Source organism: Mastigoproctus giganteus, chromosome 3 (genome assembly GCF_048544385.1).
Source record: "Mastigoproctus giganteus isolate SK-2022 chromosome 3, ASM4854438v1, whole genome shotgun sequence".
In the NCBI taxonomy this organism is placed as follows: domain Eukaryota; kingdom Metazoa; phylum Arthropoda; class Arachnida; order Uropygi; family Thelyphonidae; genus Mastigoproctus; species Mastigoproctus giganteus.
This window is the reverse complement of record NC_143577.1, coordinates 50757158-50779892: the sequence shown is the minus strand read 5'-3', so window position 1 is coordinate 50779892 and position 22735 is coordinate 50757158. Positions and strand designations below refer to the sequence as shown.

The 22735-nt window shown below is 36.9% G+C and overlaps 1 protein-coding gene across 1 annotated transcript in view; it reads right to left on the bottom strand.

Annotated features, from left to right (window-relative positions):
• rt (Protein O-mannosyltransferase rt) overlaps positions 1-22735 on the bottom strand; it is a 207466-nt gene that overhangs the window by 26253 nt on the left and 158478 nt on the right. The window contains exon 14 of the mRNA XM_090369975.1: positions 15730-15822. Coding sequence (XP_090226101.1) covers positions 15730-15822 — 93 coding nt within the window. The remainder of the gene's footprint in view (positions 1-15729; positions 15823-22735) is intronic.

Here is a 22735-nt window from a genome sequence, read left to right as displayed (position 1 = left end):
AACTAATCTAAATGGAAAACTTGTTTATGTGCTGCCATTCATATAATCACAATGAATGTTTTGAGATGTCAAAAACCATGATATACTTCTCATCACAATGTGTTATTCACAGTTTTGACTTTAGTACAAAATGAAACAAAAGATGCTCTTCATTGCTATATACACCAGCAAAACTATGACACGGCTACATCTTGTAGGCACTGCCACACAACTGTAAACTCTCCAGATTAATGATGGAGAATCTGTCTTTCTGATTCGATTTGATCCCTTCTCCATCTCACCATCATGCTAAGGCTGGTACCAACTGATGATGTTACCAAAAGAAAATTCAAAATGGAAAGCATTCAAAGAATTAATCTTGGAAGCTACTAGGCTTTACATACCAACTAAGAAATATTGTTCAAGATTTAGGTCAAACTGGATGTCAGATGAACTAATAGACATGTGGCAGAGAAGAAAAATGCATGGGATACATATAAATTAACAGGTCACACAGAAGTCTGTGACAGATATAAGCTGGTCTGTAACCAAATCACAAAGGAGGTTAGGCAGACAAAGGCAGATTACGAGAAATCTTTGGCAAAGGATGCAAAGAAAAACAGCAAAGAGTTCTTTACTTATGTAAACTCTAGAAGGAAGGGGATGAATCTGATTGGTCCACTTGACATTGATGGTTCGACTGTTGATGATCCTGCTCAGGTAGCTAACAAACTAAATGAATATTTTGAATCTACATTCACACATAAGGAGTTATTCAGGGAGAGGAATGGCAGAGGTGTAAACTCTGGCAGTAAGCTAGATAATCTTGTAATAACTCAGAGTAAAGTGGAGGATAAATTGTTGAAGATAAACATAAGAAAGGCACCTGGGGTGGTAGTAGTAGTAGTAGTAGTGGCATGTGATGCAAGAAAGCAAATGTATGAGCTTATGCAGCATCAGCCAAAAAAAAAAAAAATCACACCATTCCCTCCAAATGCCTGTCCAGTTCCTCCTTAAATTTATTCAACCTATCAACTTCCACAACAACAGATGGAAGTTTGTTCCAGCAATTAACCACCCGCTGGCTAAAGGCAAATTTCCGCACATCTATTCTACATCTGCCTTTTTTTAATTTGAATTTATGCCCCCTTAGGTTCGTAATCTGAACAAGTGGAAGGATCCCATCAGAATTCAGCGTGCTCAACCCATTCAAAGCCTTATATACCTCAATCAGATCACCGCGCAGGTGCCTAGTCTCCAGCCACTGCAATTTGCAGAACTTAAGCCTCTATTGGTAAGAGGATCCTTTCATTCCCCTCACCAATCTTGTTGCCCTTCTCTGTACACGCTCAAGTAAATCTACATCCTTCCTAAAATGAGGCCTCCAGACCTGTACGCAGTACTCAAGGCGTGCCCTGACCATTGCCTTATACAGAGGGATAATCACATCCTTTTCCCTGCTAGCAAAATTCCTATATATCACTGACAAAACCCCATGACCTGCCCTGGCAGCCTGTCTGCATTGCTCAGAAAACTTCATATCTGCCTGCACAATTACTACCAGGTCTTTTTCATTTTCTACCACCTTAAGTGTAGTACCACACAGTTGGTACGTTTCTCTGGGGTTACTTCTACCCATATGCAGTACTTTGCATTTGTCAAGGTTAAACTTCAGTTGCCACTTCTTAGCCCATCTGCCCAAATTATCTAGATCCTGTTGCAGTAGCACACTGCCATTACTGTCATTAACAACCCTGCCAACCTTTGTATCATCTGCAAACTTCGACATTAAGCCTGATATACCTTCATCAATATCATTGATAAATATACAAAACAACAGTGGATCTAACACCGAACCCTGTGGGACTCCACTAATAACATTAGTCCAAGAAGAGCAGCACCCATTGATTACCACCCTCTGTCTTCTTGCACTTAACCATCCTTTTATCCATTGTAGCAACTTACCCTTAATACCATTCTGCTCCAATTTGTACAATAGTCTTCCATGCGCAAAAGTGTCAAAAGCTGGGTGGATGGAATCTATCCAGTTATATTAAAGGAAGCAACAAAGGAAGTAAGCAAACCCTTAGCCATAATTATGAGAGCTTCCTTAGACTCAGGGGAGGTGCCCATGCATTGGAGATGTGCAAATGTGACCCCAATCCACAAAGGAGAATCAAAGGAAGACACAGGTAATTACAGACCTGTTAGTGCCTCCATTAATTTCCCTGGAACTTCTGTTTCAGGGAAATTAATGGAGGCACTGGTTAAAGAAGCATTGCAGAATCATCTAGACAAGACTTCAGTTATAGCATTAGCATTAGCAGAGGCATTTGATGCAAGAAAGCAAGCTTATGCAGCATTAGCCAAAAAAAAAAAAAAAAAAACCACTTCCACTTCACCCCTCTGTTCATTCAAAATAAAATACCTGTCCAGCTGAGCCTTAAACTTATTTAGGCTATCAACTTCCACGACAAGGGATGGAAGTCTGTTCCACCAACCAACCACCTGCTGGCTAAAGGCAAATTTCCGCACGTCTATCCTACATCTGTCTTTCCTCAATTTGAATTTATGCCGGTGATTATTCTGAGAATAATTCTCGCTCAGAATAATCACCTATTCTCAGGTGATTATTCTGAGCGAGAGGAAGAATCCCATCAGCATTGAGCATGCTCAAACCATTCAAGGCTTTATACACCTCTATCAGATCACCTCACTGGTGCCTAGTCTCCAGACACTGTAATTTGCAAAACTTAAGCCTTTCTTCGTAAGAGCACCCCTTTGTTCCATTCACTAATCTTGTTGCCCTTCTCTGTACTCGTTCCAGCAGCTCTACATCCTTCTTGAAATGAGGCCTCCAGACCTGTATACAGTACTCTAGGTGTGGCCTGACCATTGCCTTATACAAGGGAATAATCACCTCCTTATCCCTGCTAGAAAAATTCCTATATATCATTGACAATACACCATGAGCTACTCTTGCAGCCCATCTGCACTGCTCAGAGAACTTCATATCTGCCTGCACAACCACCCCCAGGTCCCTTTCATTCTCTACCACTGTCAGTGTAGTACCACAGAGTTGATACGTTGCTCTGGGGTTGCTGTTTCCCATGTGTAGTACTTTACATTTGTCAATGTTAAACTTCATTTGCCACCTCTCAGCCCATCTGCTCAACCTTTCCAGATCCTGTTGCAGCAGCATAGTGTCAGTAGTGTCCTTGACAACCCTGCCTACCTTTGTATCGTCTGCAAACTTCGACATTAAGCTTGATATACCATCATTTCTGTATTCATTTATGAATACAGAAAACAATAATGGACCCAACACTGAGCCCTGAGGGACTCCACTAATAACATTAGTCCACAACGAGCAGTGTCCATTGATTACCACTCTCTGTCTTCTCCCCCTCACCACCCCTTTATCCACAGCAGCAATTTGCCTCCAATGTCACACTGCTCCAATTTGTGCAGCAGTCTTCCATGTGCAACAGTATCAAAAGCCTTTCTAAGATCCAAGTATATAATATCAAAGTTATTCCCTGCATCCAGTTCCTTTGTGACTGCATCATAGTATCCAATCAAATTGGTCAGGCAAGACTTCCCCTTAACAAAACCATGCTGTGTCCGAGCTATAACTGAAGTCTTGTCTAAATGATCCTGCAGTGCTTCTTTAACTAGTGCCTCCATTAATTTTCCTGGAACAGAAGTTAAACTCACAGGTCTATAATTACTTGTGTCAGCCTTTGATCCTCCTTTGTGAATTGGGGTCACATTTGCACATCTCCAGTCTGTGGGTACCTCCCCTGAGTCCAAGGAAGCTCTCATAATTATGGCTAAGGGTTTGCTTACTTCCTCTCGGACAAAGCATGGGTTTGTTACGGGGAAGTCTTGTCTGACCAACTAGATTGGATACTATGATATGGTCAAAAGGAACTGGATGCAAAGAATAATTTTGATATCATATATTTGGATCTTAGAAAGGCTTTTGATACTATTGCACATGGAAGACTGCTGCACAAATTGGAGCAGTGTGGCATTGGAAGCAAATTGCTGCTATGGATAAAGGAATGGTTGAGTGGGAGAAGACAGAGAGTGGTAATCAATGGATGCTGCTCTTCGTGGACTGATGTTATTAGTGAAGTCCCCCAAGGTTTGGTGTTGGGTCCACTGTTGTTTTCTGTATTTATTAATGATATTGATGATGGCATATCAAGCTTAATGTCCAAGTTTGCAGATGATATGAAAGTCAGCAGGGTTATTAATGACACTAACGACAGAGTGCAACAGGATCTAGAAAAGTTGAGCAGGTGGGCTGAGAAGTGGCAATTGAAGTTTAACATTGACAAATGTAAAGTACTGCATGTGGGAAGTAGTAACCCCAGAGTAACTTATCAACTGTGTGGTACTACACTGACAGTGAGAGAGTGAAAAGGACCTCGGGGTAATTGTGCAGGCAGATATTAAATTTTCTGCAAGAGTAGCTCATGGTGTCTTGTCAATGATATACAGGAATTTTTCTAGCAGGGATTAGGAGGTGATTATCCCCTTGTATAAGGCAATGGTCAGGCCACACCTTGAGTACTGTATAGAGGTCTGGAGGCCTCATTTTAAGAAGGATGTAGAGCTGTTGGAATGAGTACAGAGAAGGCATCAAGATTAGTGAATGGAACAAAGGATTGCTCTTACGAAAAAAGGCTTAAGTTTTGCAAATTACAGTGTTTGGAGACTAGGCACCTGCAAGGTGATCTGATTGTGGTGTATAAAGCCTTGAATGGTTTGAGCATGCTCAATGCTGATGGGATGAGCAAGAGGAAGCAAGAGCTTCCTCTTGCTCAGAATAATTCTGAGCTCTTGCTTCCTCTTGCTCACAATTATTCCTGAGAGGGCAGAAATTCAAATTGAGGAAAGACAGTTGTAGGGTAGATGTGCGGAAGTTTGCCTTTAGCCAGCGAGTGGTTGATTCCTGGAACAAACTTCCACCTGTCATTGTAGAAGTTGATAGCTTAAATAGATTCAAGGCAGAACTAGACAAACATTTGGACCGAATGGATGGGTGAAATGAGAAGGGTGTGTGTGTTTTGTTTTTTTTTTATTGGCTGATACTATATAAGCATGCTTTCTTGCATCATATGCCTTTGCTAATGCTAATACCAAACAGTTTCTCTGTCTTTATACAAAAACTCCATTTTTCTCTTTTTATTTTCACAAACAATAGTAAAACTACATTAAAATAGGAATTTTTAAAAAATTTTGCAATATGTTTCTTAATTTTGTTGCAGAATACAGCCATGATAAACATCTGAGAATTGTCTGCCATAATGTTTCAGTTAGCCCTTTAAAAAAAAACAAAAAAAAACAGCAAACTTTATTCTGTAGGTTTTCATTTCCAATGCAGCACACACATTATGTCCCAGGATGCTATCCTCTCTTAATTTAGAAAGCAATAAAGATTAATAAAAGAACTTAAAGTTTATTAAAAAACTAATATTAAAGATTTATTTTCAATGAAAGTATATTACATGTTTTCAATTACTAACTTGCACTGCTAACAGAGTCTAGAAATTCAAGCCAAAACACCCTCCAATAAATTAGCAAGAGACACTTTCTTTGTCAATTGCAATTAAAAAGACTAATGAGAGCTCAGTACAGAAAAAATATGCCATTAATGTTAACACAAGTTGACATAGTGTAAAACTTTAACATAAGCTGTTTTATACATATTGTAAAAAAACAGTAGTGCAAGGTTATATATACACTGGTGTGCAAAACTTAAGGACCAAGACTATTTTTAAGGGTTACAACCACAAAATCAAATGAAACAGCCCGTGGCGATTTGCATAACTGTGGCTGTTCAATAGAAAGCTGATGCACATGAAAAAATTTGAATCGTGATGAAAGGGCTCACATAAACAGATAAAAGCATCAGTTCAGCAATTATGTGCAAATTACCGAATGGTGAGCACAACGGTTACAGACGTACGATTGGTTTCATACAGTGCTACAGATAACGAAATGGCCAGTAGACAACATCTTGATGACTTTACCCGGGGTCGAATAATTGGGAAGCTCGAGGAAGGTTGAAGTGCGGGGAGCGTGGCTGCAGAGTTCAGTATTGCCCATAGCATCGTCTCACATGCATGGATGGCTTTCAGAACGGCAGGTATAGCTGTTCGAAGGACGGAAAGACCCGTGGTGGTCGTCCACGAAAACAACGCCCAATGATGACTGTTATATACTCCTACAGGCCAAGAGGGACCGACACTAGACAGCGGGATCCACTGCAAATCAGCTTCACAGGACATTGTGGTTTACTGTGGCCAGGCGACTGCACAAAGGTAGATTGTTTGCCTGACAGCCAGTACGCTGTGTCCCTTTAACACCTGCCCATCAGAGACACCATTTACAGTGGTGCATCGAACACAAGGACTGGACAGCAGTGCAATGGGGCAAGGTACTCTTTACTGATGAGAGTAAATTCAGTCTCAGCAGCGATTCTGGATGTCAGCTAATTTAGTGAGAGGCTGGCACACAGCATCACCCCGCAAACATCACTGAAAGGGATCGATATGGCGTTCGAGTTGTTCTAATCTGGGGAGGCGTTATGTTAGATGGACGTATGTTAGATGGATGGATACACTTAACAGGCGTTATGTTAGATGGATGGATACACAACTCTAGATACTGTAACAGGTGCACGCTACTATACCGAGGTAATTCTTACCCATATATGTCTGTTCCGAGGTGCCATTGGCCCCGACTTCATGTTTATGGATGATAACACCACACCCCATCGCACTGCAGCTGTTGATATGCTTTTGGAAAGTGAGGACATTGTTCGTATGGATTGGCCTGCCCGTTCCTCCAATCTAAATCCCATCGAACACACATGGGATGCTCTGGGGAGATGCCTAGTGGCAAGTCCACACCCACCAGAAAATGTTCACCAGCCAAAGATGGCACTGACAGAGGAATGGAGGATTTTACCACAAGAACATATCAACAACATTGTTCTAAGTATGGACAGGTGGTGTAAAGCCTGCATCGACATTAGGGGTAGCCATATCTCCTACTGAGGACCACCTCTTCCTTTTGTTCCATCTTTGGCAGTGATGCATCTGTATCATGGCAGCCAGTGCTATGTTGCCATTTTTGAATAAAGTCCCTCTGTACTGTTTTGTTTCCGTTGTTGTGTTGGTGTTGTTTCCTTCATCATTTCTGTACCTCACAAAGTTCCTTTGGTATGCTTTTCCCATATCCAGGCCACTCCTATGAGAAGCTATAGGTGAAAACCTGAATGGTCCTTAAGTTTTGCACACCAGTGTACCATCAAGGTGATTTGTATGCTGATACAATCCCAAAACTTCAAATATTTAATACACCCACAGCAGAAGCTGTATGACTGAATAAATCCGGTAAACTTCAGAGTAGTTTGGTGGCCAGCTGGCTTTCTATTATAAATTCCTAAGACCAAAACATATATAATCATATCTGGGGAACCAATTTGTCATCCAGTAACACTATTCTGAGAACAAATTTTTTCTGAACCAAATTTAAATGAATCAATTTCACCAAAAAAAAAAGTTTCCAGTTCTCAATATCATTAAAAGTAAAGAAATAGGTATTTTGCAGATCAGTTCTGTCAGTTTCAGTGTGAAATCCTATAAGACACTATTATGAAATAAAAAAGAATTGACACGCAGTGGTCTTTAATTGAGGAACTGACAAATGCACAAGGAATTATGAAATATTACAAGTAATCTCAAGTTGTTCTTATCACTTTAATAATTCCCCATTGTAATGCTGAAAGTCAGAGAATATCCAACAGGTGAAAAAAAAAACTGAATTAGGCTCTTCTTTTTTTCTAACACAATTTGGAATTTCTCTTGACAGTCAAGTTTGAACAACAGTGCCATTGTTATAAACAAAACTTTGAGTGAACACTTCTGAAGAGGTGCAAAGTCTACTAAACATCTTTCTTGAAGCAATCATAATCAGTTGACATCCACATGACAATCCAAGAAGAAATCCACAGATATAAAAATATTAGGTAAGCTTATGTTTAAAAGCAAGCTGAACTGCTAAACAATCTATTTTGCAGTACAAACAATCTAAACAACCTATGACTATTTTAATAGAAAATGTGCATTTTGTCAGTGAATTTCTAGTAATTGTGGACTTTAAAAAACCTCCTGCTTTTTCCAAAAAATCTGTTTTTTCTTGCCTACAAATACCTAATCACCAGCTTTTCAAAACTCAAAAAAAGTTGGCAGCTATGACCATAGATGACATTTAAGTGCACCTCTGTGAAATATCAGTGTTCTTACTTCGATGTCCACATATAGAATTCCACAGGTTCTGCCAACATACTGAGGTATTAAATTACTGCATGTGTGTTGCACCATTACTTTACTGTTGCATAAAGTGTGTTACATTCCATTTAAAGTGCCTTTGACAGCTATTCCCCAAACCAAAGTCCATCCGTGGATGGATGTCTCAAAACTTTGTTAGGCCAAAAGAAGTTAACCGCCATTAAAATAAAATAAATAAATAAATAATTAAATGAAAAATTAACTCAATTACATCTTAATCAAGATCAAACAGAAGATTGAGCCTTGAGATTTTAGTTTCCATCCCTGAGAGGCAGGGATCTACTATCTACTTCTTAATAATATTCTCCACTTGAAAACATTATGAAGGAAATTATTAAAATATGCAAAATATCTTTTATCAACAAACATCAACCATTCATGATCAACTTTTTTTTTTGTTAGTTGTTGGTGCATCGGCTTCTGTGGCCATAATGCACCTCCCAAAATTTTTGCATTTTACTCTGATTCAAGCCCGAGGCAGGATTTGAACCCGCGACCTTTGGTCATGATCCACTTCCGATTGATAATTGTTGTAATCTTAAGTCAGCATACTCAGGACAATCAAGTATCATATGTTTTGATGTCTCTTTCTCTCCACAGGTACATCTAGTACTATCTATAAGGCCTAATTAACATAATCTTAATGCCAGTTCATGTCCAGTTAATAAGGAAGCTGTACACATACCAAACTGGAGACATGGCCTTTTCTTTACATCAATAATATCTCCTCTAGGAAAAAGATATAGGTTTGCCTACTCTTAATCTCTGTGGCAATAAAGCATATAATTAAGTTAATATCCTTTTCTTCTCTACTTTTAAATCATTTCTTGTGTACAATCTGCTTGTATCAGGACAAGATGTTATTCTTAATACAGTTACAGATATATTTTTCTTCATTAAATATGCAAGCACCTGTAGTGCTTCTGTTGATCCTGTCCCAAGCTTGAGTTGTACCTAGAAGAGCAAATCTCTGCACTTTATTTAGATGTTTCTGAATAATACTCTTATCTACTCTATGCAGCCAAGCTCCAGAAGCATATGTGACTATGGGGATAAATAAGCAATCATATAAAAGATTTATTGATCCTCCCTTTATACCTCTCAACTCTTATAATTCTTCCGAGTTTAGCATACAATGATCGTAACTCATTTTTAAGAAACTTAAAATGCTCAATAAAGAACGTGCTCTTCCAGGTAAATGCAGGGAGATTCCCTGTGATCTAACTATTGAATTCCTATTCATACTCAGTCATCCTTTTAGCAACATAAGGACTGTTTTCCTATAAGATATTTCAAGTTTATACATCCTACTCCAGTCTATTAACTTTCTTAATATTTCATTGGCACATAACTCTATTTCAGACCTTGAATTTCCACAGACCAAGACAGCCAGATAATCAGCATAAGCTATAAATTCAACATTAGGATATTGTCATTTTTAAAAAGTCATCCATTACTGTTCCATGTGAAGGTACCAATCACCAAGCCTTCAGGATATCCTCTGCTTACTATATGAGTTATCTCAGCATATCTAGTTTTAATAACTGTACTTCTGTTCGAAAAATAACTTTTAAACACTGAATACAAGCAAAGATGCCTCCCCATTGGAGCATGTCAAATGCACCTTTAAAATCTACAAAGATTCCTAAAACGTACTGCCCTGAATATTCTTCAACACAACGCTTTACCCTGTAAATAGCATCCTCAGTATTATTCCTTTTTTTAAAACCATATTGGTTTTCTAAGGACATATTTTCCTTTTCATAACTAAGAATCATTAATTGGCTAATCCATAGCCTTTCATAGAAATAAAAGCTAGGAGCAGAGAGAGAAACTCTTCCAGAATTATTCTTCTATCATCAGAGCTCTGTTAATCCCAGAAAGGGGAATTGGAATTGGAATCTATGGCAATTACAATGTTGCATTCTGCAACATTGTAATTGCAACACTTCACAAGTTTCTATAAATATTGTACATAGGGTTCCATTTCATCAGCATACTGACAATATAATATTATAAAATATATACAGTAAACCCCCGCTATTCACGGGGGTTACGTTCCTGAGAAATGTCGCGAATACCGAAAACACGAATACTGAGTTATGGCTCCCATAGTAATAAAGGGGTTCCGTTCCAAAGTATGGAATATATAAGAAAAACTAGTCTAAAATTTGGTCTATGTATGTATTATATGTACCTTCATAATATGGCTATGTATATAGACAATACATAGTCAAATGCAAGCATATGGCATCGAAATGAAAATAAGAAACAATTTAATATTAAATGTAATATTTATTAGAAATTTCAAACAAATCTTTCAAACCAGTGCCTTTGCTAGCAAAAAAACTTATCCCGCTAGTGCTATCACAAGTTTCGCTAAAGTGTTGATAAAGGAATTTTGCCTTTTCACGAATGATGAGTGAACTTAACGGAATTTTATTTTGAGTTCGGTCTTCTATCCACAGATTTAAAGCTTTTTCCGTTTTTTCTAATTTAACATCACGAGTTACAGAGCAAATTTTTGAAGCAATTAGCGTGTGTTCACGGACACTATGGCAGATTTTTTCTTCCAATTTTTTGATTGATCGTACCGTTGACTCATTGATTTTATAATGTTTTGCCACTGAGGAGACACTTTCACCATTAGAAATTTTGTCTAATAACTCAATTTTATTCGCTAATGTCATCACCTTCTTTGATCTTTTCACATTTCCCTTGTTATTCGTAGCCATATTTTTGTACGGGTTAGAAAGAATTTGTCCACAATAAAGTCACTTTCTTCTTAACACACTCGAAAAAGTCTGTTTTACACTGCAAAACAGTAGATTTATCATTTTTGTAAGCATATCAATTTATAAATTGATAAATTGATAAATTTATTCAATTTATAAACACATAAATTAAAAGCAAACGACGAAACCTTCCATCACAAGCTCATAACACGTACTGAACAAGGATTAGCGAGAAACGTCCATGCTTGCGATTTTGTCACCCCTCTCCCTCCACCCACTGAGCGCTGTTTTGACCGGGAAAGATCCTTTTAGCCACACGCCCATGTTTTTTTATGGCGGAAAATATTCACGGTGCTTTAAAATTCACATTTTTTTTTAGGTTTCATTTTATATTAAATCGGCGATCGCGAAACCGCAAATACAGATACCGCGAATAGCGGGGGTTTACTGTAATGCCAAACCAATCAATGACTTGACAACAGAAAATACAATCATTACATAAATTTATAACCTTTGTAACAACCAATTCTTCATTTCTTATAATTATTGTTGTTTTTGGTGGCACTCCTTCACTTATCACTCTATATTTTTGTGGATAGCCTCTAACCTGATTTCCCATGGCCTCTGAAGCCAAGTGGTCAGGAACGGGAGTGCACTAGCTCATGCTCTGAGTAGACTGGGGTTCAAGCCCGACTGCTAAATAGAGCCGATTGGTCAATCAGCTCTATTTAGCAGTCAACCTGCACTGGACCAGCATTGCAGATTATGGTCCATTTCCCTCAGCATGAGTCACTGAGGAGGCTTCCATCCTTCAGTGAGTTGATAATGGCTGCAGTTTACCTTTTACCTTTTTTATGGTTCCTGCAACAGAACAGGAACCATATATTATACATACAGGAACCATTATTGAACAGGTCAGTGCCATATTTTGTTTGTAGTGAACTGTCCAAGACAATGAACAAAACTTGGTGCAAAGGCACCGACCTGTTCAATAGTGAATCTTAAGCGTAGTTCCATGCTTCGTGAAAAATAATCATCTTAGTTTATACAGGAACTATATACATTAATTGCAGCGCAACATTCTTAGCCCTTTGCATTCAACTGAATTATTTTTAAATTTCTAGACAATTTATTTTTCTTTTTTAAATTTCCAAGGCCTTAACATACTTGGGTTAATTCCAATCCACAGCAGTATGATCTGCAGTACTTTTCTTACTTTTACAATTATGACAATTTGGATTTCCATTTTTATCTTTACAATCCTTATATGAATGACTGACACTAGCACAGTAACCATAAATGGCATCACCTCTACAATACTTAACTACATGGCCAAAATTCAAACACATAACATTGCATCACACTAAAGATTTCTTTAAATTTATAAGATAACCAATTAATATACAACTGTTCCCTGCTTTTACAAACTTTTCAAACTAAAAGTTTAACTTCTAAAATCCAGTTGGCCTTATTAACATATTTAGGTTTCTTTATCAACTCAATCTGCACACCTTTAATTTCTTGTTCTGTTAAGTTACTGTCCTTAAAATTCTTAGCAATAACTACCTCAAAAAGTCCTCTTGTTGTAAGTCTTTCTCTACATTGTAGATTACTACTTTTGACATTATTTTCCTTGGAACTAAGTATAACAAACCTAACTCCGATATTTTAGAACATTTCCTAATCCAGGAAATGTCATCATCATTTTCAACCTCAACAAGTACTCCTTTATTTCTAATTGTATGAATAATTTTAACTTTCACACCTCACTGATTTTAAAATTTCTGTCTTAACTTTGCACCCCACTAGATTTATATTTATTACTTGTAGCTTTTATTATCATAACTTTTGGTGGACTGCTATCAGAAGCACTCGTATCCTTTACTACAAGTCATATCAGAAGTCAACTGCTCTCTTTTTTCTAGTCTATTCTTTAATAATAAGTTCTTAGTATAGACATCCATTGCTTTTGTTTCTAACACATCCCATAGTTCCATAATAGTTCTCATAGCTGCCACTGGAACTTTACTGTTCATCAAATAAGTAATTTATCAATTGACTTCTTATTTCTTTTACATGCTCAAAACCTTCATGCTCTGATTTTTCAATTATACTATCATCTTTACATCTTATTTTATTTCAAACTCCAATGTTCTTTCCATTTTGAGAAGACACTCACTTTATCCTTCTTAGTCATGGTTCACTGACTTTTACCTCACTTTTAGTATTCTTTTTAGAGCATTTTTACATATGAGTCCCTTGTGTGGATGACCTGCCTGGATGACTTTCCCTTCACAGGAGTTCTTGGTATGCTTTTTCCAGTAAAAATCTCAATTTCAGTTAACTCTTCGATCTGTGAAAATATGTCTTCATTAGTTTCATCCCTTTTGTCATCTGTTACATCAAATATGGCTGACAGCAATTCTTGGTCTTGAATGAGCTCATAAGGGTTATCTTCACTGGAATTTCCAGACATGATTAGTAATTTGTATAAACAAAATGAGAGGAACTATTTACAACTAAATAGTTACAAATCAAACAAGATACGTAACTATACCATATACAATATATAATATGTTGTATATAATATAATATGAAATGTATTATCTATTATTAAGTCTATTATATAATATGAAACTGTGCAAGGCCAAAGAGTGTCACAGTGTTACTTTACTGTTGCATAAAGTGTGCTACACTATTACTTCACTGCTGCATAATACTCCACTGTTGAATATGCACCAGGAGTCCTAATTCTTTCAAGCACAAAATGTGACCTATTAAGCAACCACCAATGCCTGCCTGGATAGTGGGCACCATGCACGATGGGTCATGGATTCATGTTGCTTGCACCAAACACAAAGACGTCCACTAGCATGTTGCACCAGGTATTTGGACTCTCTGAACAGCATGCTCATTTCCAGTCTTCCAGTATCCAACCAGCATGTTGTTGCCACTACAGCATTCACTGCTGATGATGATCAACAGTGAAGAAAGGGTGTCTCTTGAGTCATCTGCTGTGGAATCCCATACGTCTGAGTGTGCAGTGCTTCATCATTTTGGATATTGTTCTTCCATTTGCCCATACTGTATTGCGATGTCAACTGTCACACGGTTACTGGCCACTAAGCCCTTATAACGAGCTGCACCACTCACTCACTCACTCACCAGGAACATCCACCCTGCATAATCCTTTACAATTCTGTTCACAGGAGGTAGTTTTACACCACCGCAGGGGCATGAGCAACCAACAACATATACTGTTTCCAATATGGAAGCACCCAACACATGAGCTCCCACAATCATACCCTTTTGAAACTCTGTGACATCTTTATTACACCCTGTACCTACTAATTTATCACTTTGACTTGCACAACCAGATGCAAATTACCACATTTGTAATGAACTATGCAGCATAATCCATTACAGATGTGGTGGCCACAATTCAGCGGATCACTGTGTGTGTGTGTGTGTGTGTGTGTGTGTGTGTGTGTGTGTGTGTGTGTGTGTGTGTGTGTGTGTGTGTGTGTGTGCACATACAGTCACAAAAATTGTATTATCCCCTTAAAGTTTTAGGGAGTAATGCAAAGTTTCAATTAATATCACAAGATGATGAAAACTTATTTCCCTAATTTTGAACATCTGGTAATATTAGCATGCTACTGTACATGCTGAATGCCTCTTGTTTGCAGACTGTGTAATAAATACATGTTTTTGGATCATCATCTGCAGGTAGATGCGTATAAATGCATATACCTGCTAGCATGTGCCATCAGTTTCTGTTCAATGATAAGACAACCAAGCAGTTGCCTCCAAGGAATAATTAGTGTACTTATTAAGCATAATTATTGTTCTTGATAGGGAGGGATTTTCTAATCGATATATTTCCAAAAAAAAAAGATTGACTGTAATCAGTCTTCAGTATCAAGAATTCTTAAAAGGAAATATGAGACTGAAAATATTGAAAATAAAATCTGGAAGAGGGATGAAGCAGATCGATAATCCGACACAGGACAGACTATTAAAAGTACACTTCTATGATAAGTGTGCAAGCTCCACAAACCTAAAAGCTATAAGGAAAGATCACACACAAGGTATAAAGGCATGTGATAGAACTCTCTGAAGGAGCTAAGCAGCATAGTCCATTACGGATGGAGTGGTCACAACTCAGTGTATCTTATTGCTTATTCAAATCTCTTGCATGCAGCAAAAGTGGAGCTAGTCATTACAACAAGAAAGGGAAGGAAATATAGTAGTTGCATAATTTTGTTCCCATGGAAAAGAAACTTTCTATGGCCATAGTATCATTTTGATGACCCATAATGATTAGAAATTTTCAACTCTGATTGGGTTTCTGAGCTCCATCCTCCATTAGGTGAATCTTAATTAATGTACTTAATTAAGATGCCTTGTATATAAAAATGAAATTCTTTTAACTGTGGCTGGACATTTTTTACTTATCCGAATATATATATATATATATATATTAATAAAATAAATTACTGCAAAAATCACTTTGCAGTTATTTATCAGTATATGTAACACATATCCCTGGTTACAAAGAAAGAACACACACACATCACTAACAAATATATTACATAATCATTTATATTTTCCATTGTACATTTTTCCAATTGCAATTTTCCTACCTTGAGAGCCTGAGAAGAATTCAAGTGAATCAAGCGAACATGAGAGTGGATAGTGTGCCAGATATCACCTTCTGTATCTCTGTTGACTACATCCTGTTAACATAATGGAAATTTCAAATAGTTAACAGTTAAATTTTAAATAGTTGCAACACTTATGAATGAGAACTAAATATAAAGTATTATCATTATTATATTATTTCTCGTTGATGGGGTGTTCTGCCCCTTGATGGGTACCGGTACCAAGTGCACAGGATGGTTATTATATCTGGTGTTACTGTTGATCAAAGAACTCTCTGACTATCCTCCAACTGTTCAGGATTGCAACTTTCTGGAGTTCCTTGTACAGTAAACCCCCGCTATTCGTGGGGGTTACGTTCCTGAGAAATGCCGTGAATACCGAAAACGCAAATACTGAGTTATGGCTCCCATAGTAATAAAGGGGTTCCGTTCCAAAGTATGAAATATATAAGAAACACTAGTCTAAAATTTTGTCTATGTATGTATTATATGTACCTTCATAATATGACTATGTACATAGACAGTACATAGTGAAATGCAAGCATATGGCATCGAAATGAAAATAAGAAACAATTTAATAATAAATGTAATATTTATTAGAAATTTCAAACAAATCTTTCAAACGAGCGTCTTTGCTAGCTAAAAAACTTATCCCGCCAGTGCTATCACCAGTTTCGCTAAAGTGTTGATAAAGGAATTTTGCCTTTTCACGAATGATGAGTGAACTTAACAGAATTTTATTTTGAGTTCGGTCTTCTATCTACAGATTTAAAGCTTTTTCCATTTTTTTCTAATTTAATCACGAGTTACAGAGCAAATTTTTGAAGCAATTAGCGCATTTTCACGGACACTATGGCGGATTTCTTCTTCCGAATTCTTGATTTATCGTACCATTGACTAATTGATTTTATAATATTTTGCCACTGAGAAGACACTTTCACCATTAGAAATTTTATCTAATAACTCAATTTTATTTGCTAATGTCATCACCTTCTTTGATCTTTTCAGATTTCCCTTGTTATTCGTAGCCATATTTTTGTACGGGTTAGAAAGAACTTGTCCACAATAAAGTCACTTTCTTCCGTTAACACACTCGAGAAAGTCTGTTTTACACTGCAAAACGATAGATTTATCACTTTTGTAAGCATATCAATTTATAAATTAATAAATTTATTCAATTTATAAGCATATAAATTAAAAGCAAACAACGAAACCTTCCATGACAAGCACATAACACATACTGAAAGAGGATTAACGAGAAACATCCACGCTCACGATTTTGTCACCCCTCTCCCCCCACCCACTGAGCGATGTTATTGACCGGGAAAGATAATTTTAGCCACGCCTGTGTTTTTTTATGGCGGAAAATGTTCATGGCGCTTTAAAATTCACATATTTTTAGGTTTCATTTTATATTAAATCAGCGACCGTGAATACGCGAAACCGCGAATACAGATACCGCGAATAGCTGGGGTTTACTGTATATGTTTTCTGGGAGACATATTGCTGTTAGGCTGTTATGTAGGGTCTTTGGCACCATACCGGTGGTTAACACAATGATCAGGATGGTCATTACTTGTTGCATATGCCACATCCCTTTGATCTCCTGTCTTAGGTCTGAGTATTTCCTAATTTTTTCCTCATGGGTTTTCTGGCGGTTGCCAGTGTTGGGCACTGCTATGCCAATCAGAGAGGTAGCCTTTTTCTTCTTGTTAACAAGGGTTATGTCCGGTCTGTTGTGTGGGATTGTCTTGTCCGTTATTACGGTTCAGTCTCAGTACAGCTTGTGGATTGGGGTCTATAGTATGGCCTAGGGTTCATACTTTTAATACGGTACACTTTCTTTGATCAACTGGTATTTCCACACTAGCTTCTGATGTATTATTCTGGCTACCTGCTCATGTCTATGAGTGTACTCTGTCTGAGTGATCACCTTGCAACCTGTGGTGATGTGTTGGATCATTTCTGAGGCCAAGTAGCATCATCAACATATGTCATCTGACACTCCAGGCTCCTTGGCAATGTATTTTCTATAGTTCCGGTAATCCGAGTATCTCTATAGGAAATACTCGGATTACCTGTGTGATTACCTGGTTTTGGATGGCGAGCATGACTCCTTCAGTCTCAGGAAAGAGCATCCCGCCCATGAGCCATGCATTGGAAGCCATTTTATCTATGTGATCATGATGGATGCCATTGTAATGCCTATTATGGAGTGTCTTCTTTGCCGAACTTTCTAGCTTTGTTTGTTTCGTGTGGGCGGAAGGGGACTCCTCACTTAGGCTGAGTAGGGTATACCGCTTGTCTATATTCCTTATGGCCTGGTAGAGTGCTGCTTTATTTTTCTGAAAGTAATCCTTCAGGTTAGCTATTGCTGTCTTCTGTTGCTCAATGAGGTCTATCAGACCCCCTTCCTCCTTTCTGATCTATTGTCAGTCTCTACACAGCTTACACAGCTGAATTTGGGTGGTGTTGGCAGCTCTTAGTCATCAGTGACCCTGTCTTTCTCATGACATCCTCCAGCTCGGTGTTAGTCCATTCTTTTTATTCCCAAAGAGTACGTTAGCACTGGGACTGCATAGGTGTTTATGGCTTTAACTGTGTTCCCTCCATTCAGATTTCTGAGTCTCTGATGGTATTTTTCAGTCAGGTAGGCTTGATCTCCTTGTACTCTAACTGTTGAGCCTGCATCATCCCCAAGTATTTGTAGGTCTCTCCCCTTGTCATAGCTTCGATCTCTTTACCAGCCTGCAACTGGTAGTTCTAGCCAACTAATTTCCCCTGATGCAATCTGCGGGTCTTGCATTTGTCTAGACCAAATTCCATCCTGATTAGGGTTTTTCGAGTCCGAGTAATTAATAAAAGACTCGACGAGTCGTATTAATTACTCAGACTCAATATTTGGTTCGAGACTCGACAAGTCCGAATCTTGCTTTTCCGTTGTTTTAAGTAGTTATCTTCACTTATCTGTTAAATGTTCTAAATATAATTAAATCATATTGCTATTTTTTTTTCATCTCATATGTGAGATGGTGCTGCGTTGCAATAACTCGCCTTGTTCATTCATATAACATGTCATATCAAAAAAATACGATTGTGATGCAAATATTTTAAGATTTATACAAGAGTTTCTTTACTGTTTCTGCACATTTTTATGTATTTTTGCAAGCTGAGGTTAGATAGTAAGTGATTTTTTTTGTAGTTATTTTTCATGGATGTGCACATTTTCTGTATTATATCAAGTTTCACAGAAATTGAGATTCTCCAAACAGTTCGAATTTATAACTTGGAATAATCTTTACTTTTAACAAATTAAATTTGTTACTCTACTCTCATGATTATCTTGTCTTATATAAAATTTTAATCACATTTTTACCTGTTAATATTAACAATTCTGTTCTTTATTTAAATATATTAATAATTTTTGTACAATTTCAGATAATTAAAAAAAAAAATACTTTAATTATGCCAAAGGAAAAGAGCTCAAAGGTTTGGGAACACTTTAAGCTCTTTTTAAACATGGAACAAACAAAGCAGGACCGAACTTCGAAGTCCAATGCAAGAAATGTTCAATAAAATTATCGAACAAAGATGGAAACACTTCAACTATGATAAAACATTTAAAAACTAAACACCGAATAATTTTGCAAACAGAAGATGAAAAACAAGAATGTAGTCCTTCCAAAAAAGTAAAAATTTTAGATAATTATTTTGTTAAAAAATCTTTGATTGAGATTGTTTTGGAATTAGCTGCTATTGATAATATATCTGTAAGAGCAATTACAAAATCTAGTTTTATTCAAGAAAGTCTTTGTAATTCAGGTTATAAGCTTCCTAAAGCAGAAAAAGACATGATGAAATTGATTCACAATTTTTATCAAATTAAAAAATCAGAAATGACAAACTTAATACAGGAAAAATTGAATAAGAGTAAAAGATTTAGTCTCTCTCTCTCTCTCTCTCTCTCTCTCTCTCTCTCTCTCTTGATGAGTGGACAAGTGCAAAAATGAGACGATTTTTAAATATTAATCTTCATGGAAATGATGGTGTAACATATAATCTTGGTTTAGTTCAAATTCAAAATTCATGTTGAGCTCTGCAATTAGTAGAACTTGTAAGAAATCATTTGAAAAATTTCAATATCAATTTTGAAAAACATATTGTTGGATCAACTGGTGACAGTGCTAGTATTATGTTAAAATATGGTTTTGAGTCTCCTGTATTATATCATTTGTGTCTTAACCATACAATACATTTAGCTGTATGCGATGTTTTGTACAAGAAAAGCATGAGTTACAAGGAAAATGAAGTTGAAACAGTTGATGGTGACTTTGCTAATTTAGATTATTCAGATGGTTTCTCCTTTGATGAAGAGAAAGATGTACTCTGTGGTGATGCTGACCAATTAGAATTATCAAAGTCTTATGACAAAGAAAAATATTCAAATTTTTCATTAAACAGTAAAATATTTTAAGACGTCTACTGAGTGCAACGGTTTTCTACAACAGAAAATAAAACGTGAATTAGAATATGAAATGGAATTAATCACAGACATTAAGACGCATTGGAATTCATTACTTGATATGATTTTAACTTTTTTAAGACTGTTTCAATTCATTAAAGCAGCTCTTGAAGATCTTGATAATATGGATTTAATAAAAAATCTCAACGTTCAATTGCTTCACGATTTGAGTAACTCTTTAAAGCAGATTAAATCAACTATAGAAGCACTTAGTAGACAAGATGCAAATCTTTATTCAGCACATTTGGCAGTTAATTTATGCTAAAAAAATTGGAAGAAATTCCAGGAAATTTAGGTCAAGAACTATTAAATAAAATGAAAACTCGTATAAATGAACATTGAAATGAAAATCTTGAAGACATTTTGGATTTTCTTGTAAGTGCTAATAGATTACCAAAAAAACGGCTTATAGATTTTGCAACAAACTTAATGATTAGGCTGTTTCCAAGTGAAATTATTCAATTTAATGAGAATCAAACTGATTATAATGAGAATGTAGTGAATATTGCACACCATATGACAATGGAAGAAGAATTAAAGACAATTTTAGAAAACGCAAAAAATCCTCATTATCAGAAACAAATTTTAATAAATTAAAGCAAGAATTTGTTATTTTTAAGTACTAAACAAAGAACTGAAAATCTGGACAAATTATGTTATGCTTTATTAACAATTCAACCTACATCAACAAGTGCTGAGCAAACATTCTACGTTGTGGCAAACTTTTGCACTAAAGTACATTCTAGATTATCTGATATATCACTAAATGCCTTAGTTTTTTTAAAATAATGGTTTTTAAATAAAGTTAAAGCATAATTTATTTTACTTATTGTTAGTTATTACTTAGAATGAACCGTATTTCCCCATGTATAAGACGCATCTTTTTTCGAAAAATTTGGGGTCTAAAAACTAGGTGCGTCTTGTAGATTTTTTTTACTTGCATTTCCTGCTTTTTTTGCACTTGTCTTTGCGCTCATTGTTTTGCACTTGTTACCAGTATATTAGGTTATGTTTTGCTACGTTCTGCCCAGAAATGGCTCAGAAAAGATTTTCGTACAGTGCTGAATTCAAGTTAAAAGTGATCCAGTTTGCAAAAGTGAATGTAAATCGGGCTGCTGAACGTAAGTTTGGTCCTCCTCCAACTGAGAAAACAATCCGAGACTGGCTACAGGAAGAAGAAACCCTACTGAAAACGCCACGGCAGAAGAAGGCCATGAGAGGCAAGTCAGCAAAATGGCCTAATTTAGAGAGGGAATTGAAGATATAGATTGAGGAGCAAAGGGCAATTGGAATTCCTGTTTCCACAAAGATGCATGAGACAAGAAGAATTGCTGATGAAAAAGAAGTTACTAATTTCAAAGGAGAACACAATTGGTGCCTCAGGTTCATGAAACAGAATGGACTAAGCATGCGTACACGCACCAGACTTGCCCAAAAGATGCCTGAAAGCTATGCGCAGAAGGTTCTTGAATTTCATCGTTTTGTCATTCAATGTCGGAAGACACATCAGTTTGAGTTGGGACAGATTGCAAATATGGACAAACAAAGTCCCCCTTCAATTTGATGTCCCAAGTAACAGAACTGTTGATAAGAGGGGGGGTGAAAACTGTAACTGTGAAGACAAGTGGACATGAAAAGAGCCATTATACAGTTGTTCTAGCTTGTTGTGCCGACGGAACCAAGCTGCCTTTTATGCTGATTTTCAAACGCAAAACAATGCCAAAAGAAGACATTCCTTGAGGAGTGATTGTCCACATTCATGACAAGGGTTGGATGGATCAGGATGGGATGAAGATCTGGTTTGAGAAAGTTTGGAGCAGGTGAACTCTTATTGGTGCTTGATCAGTTCAGGGCACACATAACAAAAAATACAAAGAAGATTGCTGCAGAGCAAAAAACAAAACTTGCCGTCATACCTTGACATCCCAGCTCCAACCACTTGATGTCAGCATTAACAAACCCTTCAAAGCTGCCATGAGAGACGAATGGAACCAATGGATGAAGTCTTCTGGGGACAATTTAACATCAGCAGGAAGAGCGAAGAAACCAACTACAGCTAGGCCTCGCATAACGCGAGTTCGATTAACGCGATATTCAGTTAACACTATTTGAAAAATGATACCACTTTTCACTTTACACGATGGAAATTTCCAGTTAACGCGATCTTTTTTTTTTTTATGCGATAGTTGAAAAAGATTTGAATCGCGCGTTAAGCTTACCGCGAGTCGTATGGTCAATAAACAAACGTTTGCCTGCTGCCTGCCTCGGTGTGTTCCATCAACCATCGGAAGAAGACGTGTTTGTCTCCTGCTAATAAAGTCAATGCAGACTTGCATTTAAAAATTCAAATTTTTAAATGAGCCAGATGAAAATGTTACCGGGAAGGAGATAACGGTAAAAGAATTAGATGAAATATTTCGTATCGCATAGAACCTCAAACAAAAGGTTTGATGTTCTCTGCGATAT